At 40.4% G+C, this 15,097-nt stretch overlaps 1 protein-coding gene across 1 annotated transcript in view; it reads left to right on the forward strand.

Moving 5' to 3' along the window:
• DPYD (dihydropyrimidine dehydrogenase) overlaps positions 1-15,097 on the forward strand; it is a 344,208-nt gene that overhangs the window by 245,076 nt on the left and 84,035 nt on the right. Inside the window, exons 17-18 of the mRNA XM_086463055.1 lie at positions 3,854-3,974; positions 4,896-5,015. Of these exons, the coding sequence (XP_086319181.1) occupies positions 3,854-3,974; positions 4,896-5,015 (241 nt within the window). The remainder of the gene's footprint in view (positions 1-3,853; positions 3,975-4,895; positions 5,016-15,097) is intronic.

The raw sequence follows: 15,097 nt of genomic DNA on the forward strand, positions 1-15,097 counted from the left end.
ATACCAAAAGAGACTTTATGTGTTATTAAATTACCAACAGATTCCTGTAGGTAGAGTGCATGAATCAATATTATGTTTTAGCTGATGATCATTTCACCAAGCTTTTATTTAGATGGTGTTTGTTTAAAAAAAAATATAAAAATACAGCAGATAAATGAAGTGTGCTACCAACGGATGTTACAGCCCGCTGAAGCATTTGTTCATTCTTCTGGATTGACACACAAAGCAAAATTATGCTACACATTCTGTAACAATCACACTCTATCATCGTTAATGAGAGAACCAACAAACCTAGTTATGTGTAATAGAAGTCTACCGCCTTCGAACGAAAAGCATTAAAATCCTGTACTACATTAAGCAGAATAATATTTTAGTTGGTTCATATTGTTGATTTTGGGAATGTAAATGCCCAGCTGTTTCTACAGCTAATAACATTTTACATCTCAAGCCATTTAGAAAATATTTCTTAACTATGCAGGCTTCATCAACCACTTTATCAGTAATAAAAGCTGCAGGCACTTTCATAAAGTCGGTTTGGGGTAAAAAAAGATATTTATGTTGCATTAGCAGTGACAGGTATTTTTTTGTAACGTGATTTTCGGGCCTCAGGATTCATTCTTTTACAAGTTATATCCTCATCCTTGAATGTTTTATAAATCCAATCTCTGCTAAGAATCAGTAAATGCAGTTTGTAAATTGGGGGCAATCTTTCAGAAATCCAAGTAGATGGGAGCAAAATGAATTAGGCAAAATGAAGACTGTACATTGCCTCTTTGAAACTAGTTTTTGGTAGCAGGCTGCTCACGTTAGATTTGCACACAAGTTTAAAACTTTGCTGAATATGATAAATTAATATTCTCAGAAATCTTAAGTTTTGAACTGCATTTTAAATTGGGATAATTTCTTTGGTCAATGATTGCACTTAGAAGTGAATTCTCTGTTTCTAATCACTTAATCTCTCTCAAAAGTAGTGTTCTTCTGTGACCTCTGCAAATTGTTCTCAGTGCAAAAGCAAACTTCTCCGGAGAGGGTGTACACCATCCAGTGAACTTCCACTGCATTATATAAATGTAGTTCATGCATTTCGTATGACAATTAGCTGTCCAGCGACATGAATATCTTCTGTTTTCGACCGTCTGATGACTTTTGATGCATTTTTCTGAGTCCTCAGTGCAAATATAGTAGGAAATAATGAACTTTATAAATGAATTAATAGCTTTTTCTTAATGATATAAAGAAGAAAATATGATGTTACAGATAAAAACAGGCGGGGATATTATTCTTCTTTGAGAACGTGTTAGTTGTCTGCAGAGCATAAAAGCTCTGGTATTCTCATGCAGTGACTTCACGGTGTAGAAATCCCTCGGGCAGCAGGGAAGCTCAGGCGTGTAGTGGCTGTAGCCACTGGACACTTGCAATGTCACTGCAGCCGGGGGAGAGAGGACAGGACAGGCTCGGGTGGCTCGCTGGTGTTGGCCACTGCACCAGGAGCAACCTGAGCAGCAGGGGGCTGGAGGCAGAGCAGAGGGAGGAGGCCGAGGAGGAGGGTGGATCAGCTGGATGCTCCAGTTCGGCTCCACTGTAGGACTCGCAATGAAAAGGGAAGCACCGAGATCTGTCACGTGCGTGTGTTTTGGGGGTGGCACAAGGATGAACATTAATTTTTTTTTAAGGTATCCAGTATTATCTTATACAATATACATTTAATAAGCAAATGGATTAGATAAAGCATTATGGTGGAAAAAATTCTTTAGAAATACCTGTTTCAATCCAAAATTGACAAATTTAATGGAATTTAATGAAAATTTTTTTTAATGAAAATGCTTTTTTTTTCATTTTTTCTGTTTCCTTACTAAACATTCCTTTTTTTTCCTTGGAATATTAAGTGAAGGAAAATCTAAGATTTCACCTCCTTCATTGAGTTTTCTTATTAAGTTATCTGTGGTTTTATGGTTAACAAGAATGGGCGGGCTTCCAAGACCGATACAAGTGAGCTTTTCAAAAGGGCTTTGTCTAAACATGTGCTGGGCAATCGGGTATTTAAACTGTTAACTAGCTTGAGAAATTGAAGACTCTTCCACTGCATTCATTGCATTAGTTTTGGTGTGGGAGAAGCAGAACTGGTGGAAAATGAAGGTCTTTACTTACCTTTGGAAACAAAAAAAGGTCATTTTTTTATTTTTTAAGACTAACTCCTTAAATTGTCTTAGGGAGGATGGAAATTTGGTTTATATGAATGAGAGAGATCTCACAATAAGTTGTTCAATGTGGATTAAAGTAATTGTATTTGTTTAAAGTGTTAGTGTGTGTTGGAGTAAGAATTTTTATGGCAGCACTATAAGCATGATGAAGTCAGTATAATGAGTTATGTGGTGCCAACATCCTGAACGTTATTACAAGGAATTCTAAGGAAAAGAATTAACATAAAGGGTGTACAATTCATGTCTTCTAGAAGGTCTCCAATTTCTGCGTTGGGCCTCAAGGAGATTCAAAACAGAAATGAAAGTCAAAGATGCAGCTACTTTCATACTGCCAGTGCAGCGTTCATACATATTTCATGGAAGCTGCATGGGCGGGGAGATCGCCACTTTTACTGGAATGGCACAGCTAAGTCTCAGGGTTTTACTATTCATGTCAAGCACTGTGTACTTTCTAGGAACACAGCCTGGGCAGGGGGGAGGTTGTTTGTATTTAACCATTGGTGTAAAAAGATAAAACAACACGGGATATTTCCTGTGTGTTCGCTAGACTGACAACCTCGGTGTCCACTGGATTGTTTTAAACTGGACTTCTTTTAGGCTCATCCCATTTTCAGTTATGGCATTGCAATGCAGCTTTCTGAGTGTTCAGAAAATGGGAGAAAATTATTCATATATGACAGACCTAATTATCTGAGAGAGTGATAAAGATTTAGTAAATGTAAATAATTGCTGTGGTACCAGTTACCCTACCCACAGGTTATACTTGTACTAGATCTTGTAATAGCACTGTTCAGTTTTTGACCAGATCATGCACTGTGTTCTACCTGCATCAGTATTGCAAATTTTAAGGTATTTATTGAAGAGCATGATCAATAGCCCACAGAAAAAGCCAGCAACCCGTACCCTAACAGTTATACTGAACAACAGCCATTATATTTACCGGATGCAGAATGTTAGTTCCCCTGAGCTGTTTTCAATGGGAAGGATAGTTGATTACTGTCTGCATGAGACATATACAGTAAGGGAAGTAAATGCCTGGAAATCATGAAAAGCCAACACTTGAAGATTTCGATTTATGGCTTTAACAGAGAAGATTTTGATCTTTCATTTACACTGCGGCCATCCCAAGTTATTCTCTGAAGTCAGAGGAGAGTTCAGAAATGCTGAATTGCATTCTGATAGCCCTGCAACCCCGACTCATCCTTGTTGTTCTGATCAAGGCATGATCAGCCTGTGCTTCAGCTTCACATTATTTGTGAATAGGATACTGGTTATTTTTAATACACCTTACGCAGAGTGAGTCGTTAAAACTGAAAAGTAATTTTTTAATTAAATGGGTAAAAAAAGTCTCTGTCATCCAAAATGATATTTTTCCCTCTCTGGAAAGGGAACATTTTGTGGTATCTTTGTCTTTTGGAAAAAAAAAAAAAGGCAAGTTTTCCTTTTTTTCATGAACTAACCTTTCTGTAATGGATATGCAGTTACTCGATGTGTCTGAAATAAGGTAAGTAATGAGATGAGGTTCAGTCCTGATGTGTAATTTCACAAAACACAGTATAGCCACTTATAGCAAACTTTTCTATTTCCTTGATACACCTTTTGTTCATATTACTTTTAATTATGTTCTATATTTATCTGACCTATTTGAACAGGATCCAGAGCTGGTACGGAACATCTGTCGCTGGGTTAGACAAGCTGTTCGGATTCCTTTCTTTGCCAAGCTGACCCCAAATGTCACTGATATTGTGAATATTGCGATGGCTGCACAGGAAGGTAACCAACTCTAGTGCACAAGCTGTGCAGATTTACTAATTTGCTGGATGGGATAAGATAGGGGAGTTGCTGGAATAATAATAAGTAACAACAGAAACGAATATGAAAATAGTTTATTTGATATGTTTAGAATAAGCACAGTGATCAAAGGCTTCCTAATTTTGTCCATGCTTCTAGAATACAGCAATATATGAAGAGAACTATATTAAACTGTTAACAGTTATATATGTGTGTGTGTCTGCACGCTCCTATTTCTGTCATATTTATGTGTTTAGCATACCACTGTAAATTCCCCTATTCCTATGTTTAGTAGTGAAAATGGTGTGTGTGTCCTGAGAAAACAGAAATACACCATTTGAAGGGGTGTGTGTGTGTACATATATCTATAGATATAGATATAGATAGATATAGATATAGATATGGGGTTTTTTTCCTGAAAGCTTAAAGTACATGTCAGGAATTTTAAGTTTGCAAGTAGGTATATTAATCCATCACTTAGAACCGTGGTCATCATTTCTCTGTCTCATTGTTCATTTTGTCTTGCTCCTCACAAGCTTGGAGGAGGTCATCCGTGTGCTGGGGCACATCCAGGTGTTGAACAACCACTGTAGCAGGTTCTGCCCCACAGTTGAAGGGCAGAGATCTGCCTGTCAGCCCCAGAGTTTCCCACATGCTGTCTTATAGCCCTTACAGCTCTTTCAGCTGATGCAGCCTGCCTTGAAGCTAGTGTTAAATTTATCAGCCTGGGGTTGGTCTTAAGGACCCTTCTGCGCATTCTCCTAGAGTTTGTTGCTTTCTGTCTTCAGCTGTTTATTTGAATTTCTATTGTTTCACAGTTTCATAGTTTTTCTGTTGTATTTTTTCCTCTCTTGTTCTTACACACATGATTTAACAAAAAGTGACTGACCTTTTCTTTCACAGGTGGCGCAGATGGTGTTACAGCCACCAACACTGTGTCAGGACTGATGGGACTGAAAGCAGACAGCACACCTTGGCCAGCAGTCGGTGGAGGGCTGAGGACCACATATGGTGGCATGTCAGGTAGGTGTTGCCCTTTTTTATGCATGGTACTTCCTTGGAGGCTTTCAAAACATCAGGAGGTCCTTGTAGTGGGCTAGAATATCATGTCTGCAGTCGCACCGAGTCCTTAAAGCTCACTGCTGGTCAATGTTTCTAATAGTCATGACAGATGGAACAGATTAAGTGTGAAGGCTCTTGGGTTGCCCTTTCCTTAATGGTAAAGCGCTGCATCAGAATACTGTGATAGGGTCACTGGAGAGGGAAGGAAATCTCTTCTCTCGTGACCCTCGCTTTTCCTCAAATTTTTCATTCTGTCACAATTGTCAAGCCCCACGTTAGACAGAGGCTAATGAAAGGGCATCGCAGGGGGAAATATCAACAATCCAAATGCAGTGTATGTTTCATAGCCCGAACTCCAGCCTTCCTCCTGCCTTCCCACTGAGGGACCTCCTCTGAGGAGGTTATTTCCTCCTCTTCCCACTGTGGTAAAAATGATAGACTGTATTAGGCAAATATATGCATAATGTTGTAGCCTATTCCTTGAGATATACAAGAATATCTTGTGTAGGCCATATTTCCAAGTCCTGCTTCACAGTGTAGTTTTAAAACCAGCAGCAAAACTTTCACACTCCAGTTCAGTGCCTGTGCACACTAACGTATTAATCTGTTGACCTTGTGCACTCTGTTGCTGTGACAACATGAACTTGGCCCTGCAAAGACAATACCGTGAGCGTCTTGACTTTACTGGTATGGAGATTAGTCTCCTTGGAGATCGAGGTAACAGTAAATATACATAACAGAAGTAATAGCATCCTCCTGATTGAGTCAAACACTATTTTATTGGACCCACCTCCTACTTTATCCCAAAAATGTAATCAGAGGAGACCAGACAGGCAAAAAATGCTTTATTTTATGTGACTGGTGTTATCCTTAGAGAACCGTAAGAAATGGAGCAAAAGATAACTTTTAAACAAACTTTAATTCAGACAAGTGTGTTCAGTGGAAAATTACCTTATTGCCTTAGATAACTACATGGAATTTGGAATTTTGTAGAGAACACTGAAAAGTAAGGAAGAGATAACAATCAGAAAAAAACTGTTATGCCTATTGCATAATGATTATTTCACAGTGACAGTCCAATAAGATGTTATATTTTAGTATTATGCAAAATGGGAGGAAGAGGGAAACAAGAAGAGAACAGCTACAGCCCATTTCAATTTCTCTAGCCTGCCATGTTGACAGGAAAAGAATAAAGGAGGTCACAGTGGGTGCTGTACATTAAAAATTAATAAAAGAACTATTGCAGTAGTATTTTATATAAGTAACACCATTCACATTTTCTCATTTAAGCTGCAATTTCTGAATATTCCTTCCTACCATAAGTCTGTCTAATAAAATCTATAAAATGACTGCATTATGAAAAGTGTGTCTCTTATGTCACAAATTTGAAACATGTATGTAGCGTAAATTACAGTGGCACCTGGATGCTCAGCTATAAGGGAGGACGTACCAGCATTTCTGTGGTTTATAATTCTGTTATAAGTGGGACCTGAGGAAAAGTTCTTTCTTTATTTTATTTTTATGTACGTGTGTAAATATAAATATTTTTTTCCTGAAGTTCTACATGTATCAGAAGATAGAGAAAATGTCATTTTAGGATGCACCATTACCTATGATGCAAATGCAGTTCTTTAAAAAATGTGAAAAACACTGGAAGCGCTGTTGATTTACTATGTTTCGAAAGAGCATATTGTTACAGGCAAATATATAAAGATTTCTTGCTGATAATTGGCATCACTAGGTCCCAATCCCACAACTCATTGTGCAAAAGAAAGCCACAGAGCCAATAAAGTCAATAGGCTCTGCAACACGTTGCGATACTTTCTGCTCAGCGATCAGGGTATGTAGCAGTATACAAATTTACAAAAGCAGGAAAGCAATTTTAAATTAAGAGAGCTAGCATGCTTCCAAGAAGACAAAAAATGGGAGAGCGTGTCATCTTGTCAGAGCAAGGGGCAGGGTGGCCTTACTCCTGAGGTCTGTTCCTGGCTGTGCCAGGGCTGAGCCGTGTGGCCTGCAGCCAGACACTTGACCTTTCTGAGCTTTATTTCTCCTGTCTGTGAAATGGCAGTAACACCACTTACATGCCTACAGGCTTGTTGGGAAGTGCTCTGTGGTCCTGGCATGAAAGTCGCTTCATAGTGTAAAGTGCTGTTTTTCTATTCTGATGTGCATAAATTTCTTGTTCTATTTTATTATCTGATCGAGCCAGTAAGTTTTTGATGGTTTTTTCAAATAATTCCTCTCAAGTGAGAATTAATTTTTAAAGTGAAATTCAGTGCTATTATAGAAGCAATCCATCTGGTCCATTTTCCGTGTGTTTTACCAAAGCACAGCTGGTTTATCGTGTTCTCTAGTGCACAAACCTAGAGCAGATACAGCACATAGCCAAGCTGTATCTCGCCTTCTGGATTTTTTCCAGTTGCACAGATTTTAGTTCTTTTCTGGACTAGAAATGATGCTCACTTGGCACAAAGGTGCAGTAAGTGTGGCAGGAGTCTGTCCCGTGGGGTGCAGTGCTTACAGTGCTGCGTGGCCGTGGGTGGGGTGGGAGCTGGCCCCCGGCCCTGTGGCGGTCTAGGCACTGAGTCCCCTCAGTCAGGTGCGCTGGTGAGGTCTGAAACATACCTGGGCTCAAAGCTGGTGACCGTCAGCATCACCCAGGATGAGGGACCATCCCCATCACGAGGAATTGCTCGCAATGGAGTATTTCTGGAGTGCTGGATTAAACTGGATTTTAGATCAATCTGCGCTTGCTTATTTTGTTTCCCCTTCTCTTTACACATAAATCACAGGAAACTCCCTACCTCCAGCAGCACTGCCTGCTAGTGTAGGGGTTGCTCTGTCTGAAAGGGTGCTTTTGCTTCAGAGAGTGAAAAGCAGAAGCTGCTGTGCTTAGGGTCTCCCGTCAGCAGCAGGGACACGTTCCTCCCTCGGTGTCACGTAGAGAAGCGTGCCCTGTCCTCTGCACGGTGCGTTTCCATTCAGTCCCCTGAGAGCTGAAGGAGCGCCGCACCTCAGTGGAGGGTCGCAGCGTGTGAGGGGAGGAGGCCAGCAGAAAGCTGGAGGGAAGCTACGGCAGCTCAAAATGCGAAAGTCAGCACGTTGCACACTGCAATAAGGCTGCAGACCAGCCTCTGCTTATTGAAGGGCTTTGCTGAAAGCTCAGACCTGGCTCCCACCTGCCCAGCGGTGCCCTGTGGCTGCTGGGGGGGCGGTGGGCTGGCAGCATGGCCGGGGAAGCCCTGCAGCCTGGTGGCAGGGACCGGATCACCTTCCAAGGCAGTTGTTCTCTTAAGTCAGCTGTTCTTCAATGTTTTAGAAATTTGCTGTGTCCACACGTTTCTTAATACAGCGCGGGTTGCCTTCTCCAGGTGAGTGCAAACTCGCTCCTCCGAGTTTGATGAAGTTTCCGTTGAAGAGCAAATGATGAAAGTGTGTTAACGCCCTGGCCTAGCAGCAGCCTGACATTTTGACTTACAGTCTTCCCTGTCCTCCACTGTTCAGAAATGTGCCCCTACATGGCCGTGTACTGAAGAAACTTCCACTTGGCCTCTCCTCTTCTTGTGTGCCTTGTGCGGAAGCAGCTATATGCAGGAGGATTGTCATTCATTTTTCCAGAAGAGAGAGACATTGGAAAGGGAATTTCTTTTCAATTCCTTTTAAATTACTAAATGGCAGGTAGTTTCCTGTGGTTTGTCTAATATACATAAAAATAATAGTTAAAAAAGTGTATTAACATAATTGCCTGATCCTGAGAAGTTTTGAGAACAGACTTATGTCTCAGTTAAAAAAAAATCTTTCGAAGGAGAGACTTAATGAGATTACTTTCAAACGCCCATTTAGCTTTGAGTTGTCACAGTCAGTGTTTTCTTCCCAGCCAGTGCTCGGGCAGTGACCTTCCTGTTTTGATCTAATTTGATCAGCTGAAAATTGCGAAGCTGTAGGAGACATCACTGTTTCCTCCTTCCTACCCTCCTGTTTGTTGGGTGGTTTTGACAGGGAAGGATCCCAGTATCCCAGGTGGATGTTTGGCCACTAGTCTGTAGGATTAGTCTCTCTCTCTTCTCCCCTTCCCTGCAGATATTGAATTATTAATACAAAGTGAAAGAGTTCTTACAGGATATACACTAATACTAGCACAGCCTGCTGACCTGCACATGAGCCTGACTTGGGAGAGCCAGGTTTAAATCCCAGGTGTGAGAGCAAGTCGCAGCTGAGTCCCCTGGATTCCAAGTTTACCCTCTGACTATTGGGTGTTGTAAAATCTCTCTGTTTTTTCTTCACCTTCTACCTCCATCCTAGTGCCAAAAAATATTTGCAGGATAAATTTCACTTTAATTTTGACAAATCATGGTTTTCTAAAGAAAATAATTTGTAATTGGCACCATGGAGCCTCAGCTGAGCCCAAGGGCTGTGGTAACCGTATGGATTTCTGTGTCCCCGTTACGTGAGAGGATATTGTGCTTAAAGGATCGCAGTCTTCACCCATTTTTTATAAGTTTCCAGGAACTGCCCATTACTCAAAAAGTGGAAATGTCCTAATGGAGCCTCCAAAATATGGTTAAGCAAATAAGCCCTTATCATCCCCCATCCCTGGAAGATGACTTGTTCCTGGCAGTGCTCAAGACCAGACTGGATGGGGCTTTAAGCAACCTGGTCTAGTGGAAGGTGTCCCTGCCCATGGCGGGGGGCTTAGAACGAGGTGATCTTTAAGGTCCCTTCCAACACAAACCATTCTATGATTCTATAAAAGAAAAATACTAAAATTAAGATATGGCTTCCCAAACTGTATAACTATCATATATGTTTGCAGGAGTAGAGACTGATTCCTATTAAGAAGCTTTTAGAATTGGTCCAGCAGTATTTCAGGTTTGACAATATAAAATACGTGAGATTTTACCTCGAGTAAATTCTTCCTATACACGTGCAATGCAGAGTATTTGTTTCTTAAAAAGAAGCTAATGCTGTTTTTTATCCTTACAAAGAATAGTGACCTCTGGCTCTGAAAGAGATGTTTTACTCTGTATAAGTAGAAATTATTTTGAAAACACAAATTTTATAGATACTAGAATAAGAGGCCAGGTTTCCCAGACAAATGTTAATATACTGTCAGCAGCTACATGCTTCCCTAAAGATTTGTTTCCTTTAATTGTATTTTAAAATTAAATTTAAAAAAAAGTTTTTTCATGAGCTTTCAGTGTGCTTCCGTATTCCAGACATATATTTTATAAAACGTACCACATTGCAGCACAATAGGATATCTATTGCAGGCAAAATAGAGCAGGGCTTCTCTTTGAATTTCCATGATTTTTTTGTTCTTTGTCATCTGTTTGTTTCTTTGTTTTTGTCTGGAAGCCAGATCCCTAGGGGATAAATTTATAAAACCATACACTGGACTTAGCAAAAAAAAACTTAGGTTAAAAGCAAATCTCTCTACGGTGCACTCACTGTGTATCATTTTAATGCTTTGTGACAAAAATATTGCAGTGTTTTACAGTAGTAGTTCAAACACCTCATGTCTATGTGCTGTTATTGCTTTGTCCAATTATTAAATTCAGGTAGTATTTTAGCATTAGTTGCACAAATATATTGTACAGCATGTTCAAGTACATGTATCTGTATGTTTTCTGGAACAAGAATCACAAAGTTGTGTGTTATAACTTCAGCGCTGACCGCAAGGGATGTCAGAAGGAGCATACCTACATAGCAGATTCAGGCACTAAATGTGGGAATGCGTAATTGTTGGAAACAGCAGAGGCAGTTAATTTTAGTTACTTTTGAAGTAAGTTAGTGGAGCTCTCTGTTTTTACAAAAAAACAGTGTCAGACACCAGTTGTGACCTTTAAGGGAATGCTTTGCAGGTGTTATTTCATTAAATTCAAACATATACATTATATGAATAATTGACATTATTAATAGGGGCATATATTCTAATCTGAAATGTACGAATTATATTGGAAAAGGAAAAGTTGAAGTTATAATAATAAGGGCTGCCTTTTAATTTTATGACACGTCATTAAAAGAAATGTGAAAAAAATCCCAAACCCAAGAGCATTCACTTTCCTAATCACAGTTCTCTCAGTGACTGTGCAGTGTGGATTTTGGTCAATGGAAATGAATGAAAAGCTGCCCATCACTGGAAACAAAACAAAACGTATGTATGCATAGGCACTTCTGTTTAGTATAAATATTTACTGAGCGTTAAAGACTATTTACATTGACGTATATTTATAAAACAGTGTGGATAGGAGTAAAAAACAAATATATGCCGTAGTACAATTTTAATTTTGTTTTATTATTTCTGTTAAATGTAGCTCAGCCATTAAAAGCCCTTATTTGCATATATTATGTCAGGATTCACAAAGAGTCCTCTGTTTTCAGTTGTGTCCTTGCAGCAGTCTGATTTCTCTTACTGTTCTGCCGTCACTGGTCTGTGCAGGAGAGATCAGAGCCCTAATAATAGATTTTTGACAGGGAGCTCGCCTGCTACCTGCCCTACACAAATCCTCACTGTTCATGTTTGCTTCATGGCAACAAAGCAGACAGAAGGAAAATGCCAAGTGCTGAGTTTGAGGTACAGCCCTGCCATAGCTTGACATTTCAGCAGAATAGCAGTTTATGAGATGCATAATTTTTCATCTGGGACTCAGCTGCCATTTTCATAGAAGCTTGCAGCTCATCGACTGACTGGAAGTAGGGCAAAGGTTTACAGCATAGATCAAGGTCTACATCCTTCCCATAGCTATTTAAAAATAAGTAGTATTCTCCAGATAAGGTCAGAGAACTAAGAATATTTTTTGCATTTTTAATAATTTTTATCCAATTGCTTTCCCACAAAGAAAACGCTTTACACTTTTAGCACAGGTGCCGTTTGTAGTTGATTAAAAACGATCATAATTGATTTCATTCACCAAAAGATTAAACGAGTCCTGGAAAAAGAATGAAGCGTGAGTCTTTACACACAGCATTTGAACAAAGCTGTGTTTTCTCCTCCTCTTAGTTTGAAAAAAGCTCATTCCAAGCTTGAAATGAATGAAAAGTCTTTACTCTTGAAATGTAATTGGTTTGTGTTTTATTATTATTATAGATTGAATTTAAATTTTCACATTCATGCACATGTACTTGAGAAACAAATGTGGTGTAGGTACATGTAAGTGAGTGTTTAATTTAGAATTACACATCTCTGTGAGCTTCAGTAACAGTTCACCATGTCACAGCCTCATATAGAACAATGGTACAGTACATTGGATTAATTAAAGAAGCCTTGCAGAGAACTGAATTCTCAGTATGTCAAGATTTCAATTTTATGTTAAATATTTTCTAAAGGCCAGACCCTTAAATCTCAGGGGCTGTACCAAGCAGTGAGCTGTGAATTTAACCATAGGCTAACTGCTAATGATAAGGAAAAGAGTCCAAGTTGAGGCAGCTGTAATACAGTCATTGGATTAGGCTATCAATCACTCTGTTCCCTGAGGAACAGGCAAAGACGACAAAACAGTGAAAAGGGAAATTAGGAAGGGAGGGCATGACTAGAATGAGATTCTTCACCAAATGTATCTGTTAGTTGGCTGAATCCCCCAAGCATCAGACAGAAATGTCCAGCATTGCGCTCAGACTAAAAGCCAAGTATTTGTTCCAAAAACATAGAAAACCATCAAATCATCGTTAACTGTTGCTGGTCTGTACAGGGTTTTAGAAATGCAATAGGCTGTATTCTGCTGTTTAAATAGCCTGTAATTAGATTAATCTCTAAACTACTGTTGCTGAACACTCTGGATTTACTGTTTACATCAAAGCTTATATAGAATATGTCCTGCTGAAATAATTCATTTCCCAGATGGGTGGGATTTTTTAATGAACAACTAACTGTTAAGCTATCAAGTCTTACCGATGGCTACCAAAGCCAAATGTTAGAAGATGATTCAGATACAATCACAAATTCTGCTCACACATAATATGGTAAAAATAAGATTGAATGACTGTGGCCTAGCTTGCCCAAGCATGGGTGAAAGACTGTGTGGGTTTTTAATATCTTTGTTGATGACATGGACAGTGGGATCGAGTGTACCCTCAGCAAGTTTGCTGACAACACCAAGCTGTGTGGTGTGGTGGACACGCTGGAGGGGAGGGAAGCCATCCTGAGTGACCCTGACAGGCTGGAGAGGTGGGCCTGTGCAAACCTCATGGAGTTCAATAAGGCCAAGTGCAAGGTCCTGCACCTGGGCCAGGGCAATCCCGAGCACAGATAGAGGCTGGGGGATGAGTGGATCGAGAGCAGTCCTGGGGAGAAGGACTTGGGGTGTTGGTGGATGAAAAACTGAACGTGAGCCAGCGATGTGCGCTCACAGCCCAGAAAGCCAATCCCATCCTGGGCTGCACCAAGAGAAGCGTGGCCAGCAGGTCGAGGGAGGGGATTCTCCCCCTCTATTCCACTCTGGTGAGACCCCACCTGCAGGGCTGTGTTCTGCTCTGGGGCACCCAGCACAAGACACACATGGACTTGCTTGAGTGAATCTAAAGGAGGCCATGAAGATGCTCAGGGGGCTGGAGGACCTCCCCTGTGAGGACAGGCTGAGAGAGTTGGGGTTGTTCAGCCTGGAGAAGAGAAGGCTGCGGGGAGACCTTGCAGCAGCCTTGCAGTACTTAAAGGGGGCTACAGGAAAGGTGGGGAGGGACTCTTGAACAGGGAGTGTAGTGACAGGTCAAGGGGTAATGGTTTCAAACTGTAAAAGGGGAGATTTAGATGAGATATCAGGAGAAATTCTTCACTGTGAGGGTGGTGAGGCACTGGCACAGGTTGCCCAGAGAAGCCGTGGCTGCCCCCTCCCTGGCAGTGCTCAAGGCCAGGTTGGATGGGGCTGGGAGCCGCCTGGTCTGGTGGAAGGTGCCCCTGCCCATGGCAGGGGGGTTGGAACCAGATAGTCTTTAAGGTCCCTTCCAACCCAAACCATTCTATGATTCTATGATTAACCTAGGTTCAGGTAGATAAAATGGGAAATTGGTTCATATAATGGTATGGATTAACATGATTGAGTAAAGAGTGCTCTTATAGTTAGCCATTTGGAGACATAGTCTGATTAAAAAATGGAAATAAGTAGAGAAAGTAGAAGAGATGTTGAAGCATTTTAAAGTAGGCTGGTGGAGCAGGGGCTTATATTTAAACTTGGTTACAGTAATGGGTAGAGGTGAATATACCACATGCAAACTATGACCTGATGAGGAGGTGTAAGTCAGTCAGGAACAAAAAATTTCTCCTTCCTGTAATATCAGTGAGACTGAACCCATTCGTGTTGGTTTTGTCAGCATGAGTTGATTGTGTTTCCATGTCTGTCAGGTCTAGGGGAGAAGGTGTCTCTCTTATGATCACCTCTTCCAATTTTAAGCAAACACTCGCAAAAAAAAAATCTCAGAATATTTTTGTGTAATGTCTTTTGGAGATTATCATGCTGAAAACAGATATATTTCTACCATAAAAAACTTACTACAATTGATTTTGGAGGTCATTTAAATATAACTGCTTTAAATATCTTATGAATTATTTATTTGAATGATACTTGGCATTTAAACTTTTCAGTTTATTCTAACACGAGAATTAAAATACTATAAAGAATTTCAAATAGACGCTAATTAAAATAATAAAAATTGAGAAAAGCCTTGGTAAAGTCTACTGCTAGGTTTGTTTTCCATTAAGTCTCAGCAGGTCTCTCAATCTGATCTTGCTCACCTTTCTCCCCAGACAGTCACAATGAATTCAAAATGTCGTTTGACTTCCACGTGCAGCTTGAATGAGGACTAGAGACTGTGGTGGCATGCAGTATAACTCTCCAGTCGTTCATACAATTGAAATGCTACCACTCACTGCAAAAGTGGGTCTAAACTGTGAGAACTGTGGGCCTTATGATATCCCAGCAGCGGCTCAGCGACTGGTTAGAAGGGTCACTCTGTCTTGCCGACAGGTCTCTGGTGATCGCACAAGTCAGACTTGGACCTAGCTTTCTGCTCTCGGCATTGCAGGCAATACAGAAGTACGTTTTGTACAG

Source organism: Leptosomus discolor, chromosome 3, assembly GCF_034619465.1.
Source record: "Leptosomus discolor isolate bLepDis1 chromosome 3, bLepDis1.hap2, whole genome shotgun sequence".
Classification (NCBI taxonomy): domain Eukaryota; kingdom Metazoa; phylum Chordata; class Aves; order Leptosomiformes; family Leptosomidae; genus Leptosomus; species Leptosomus discolor.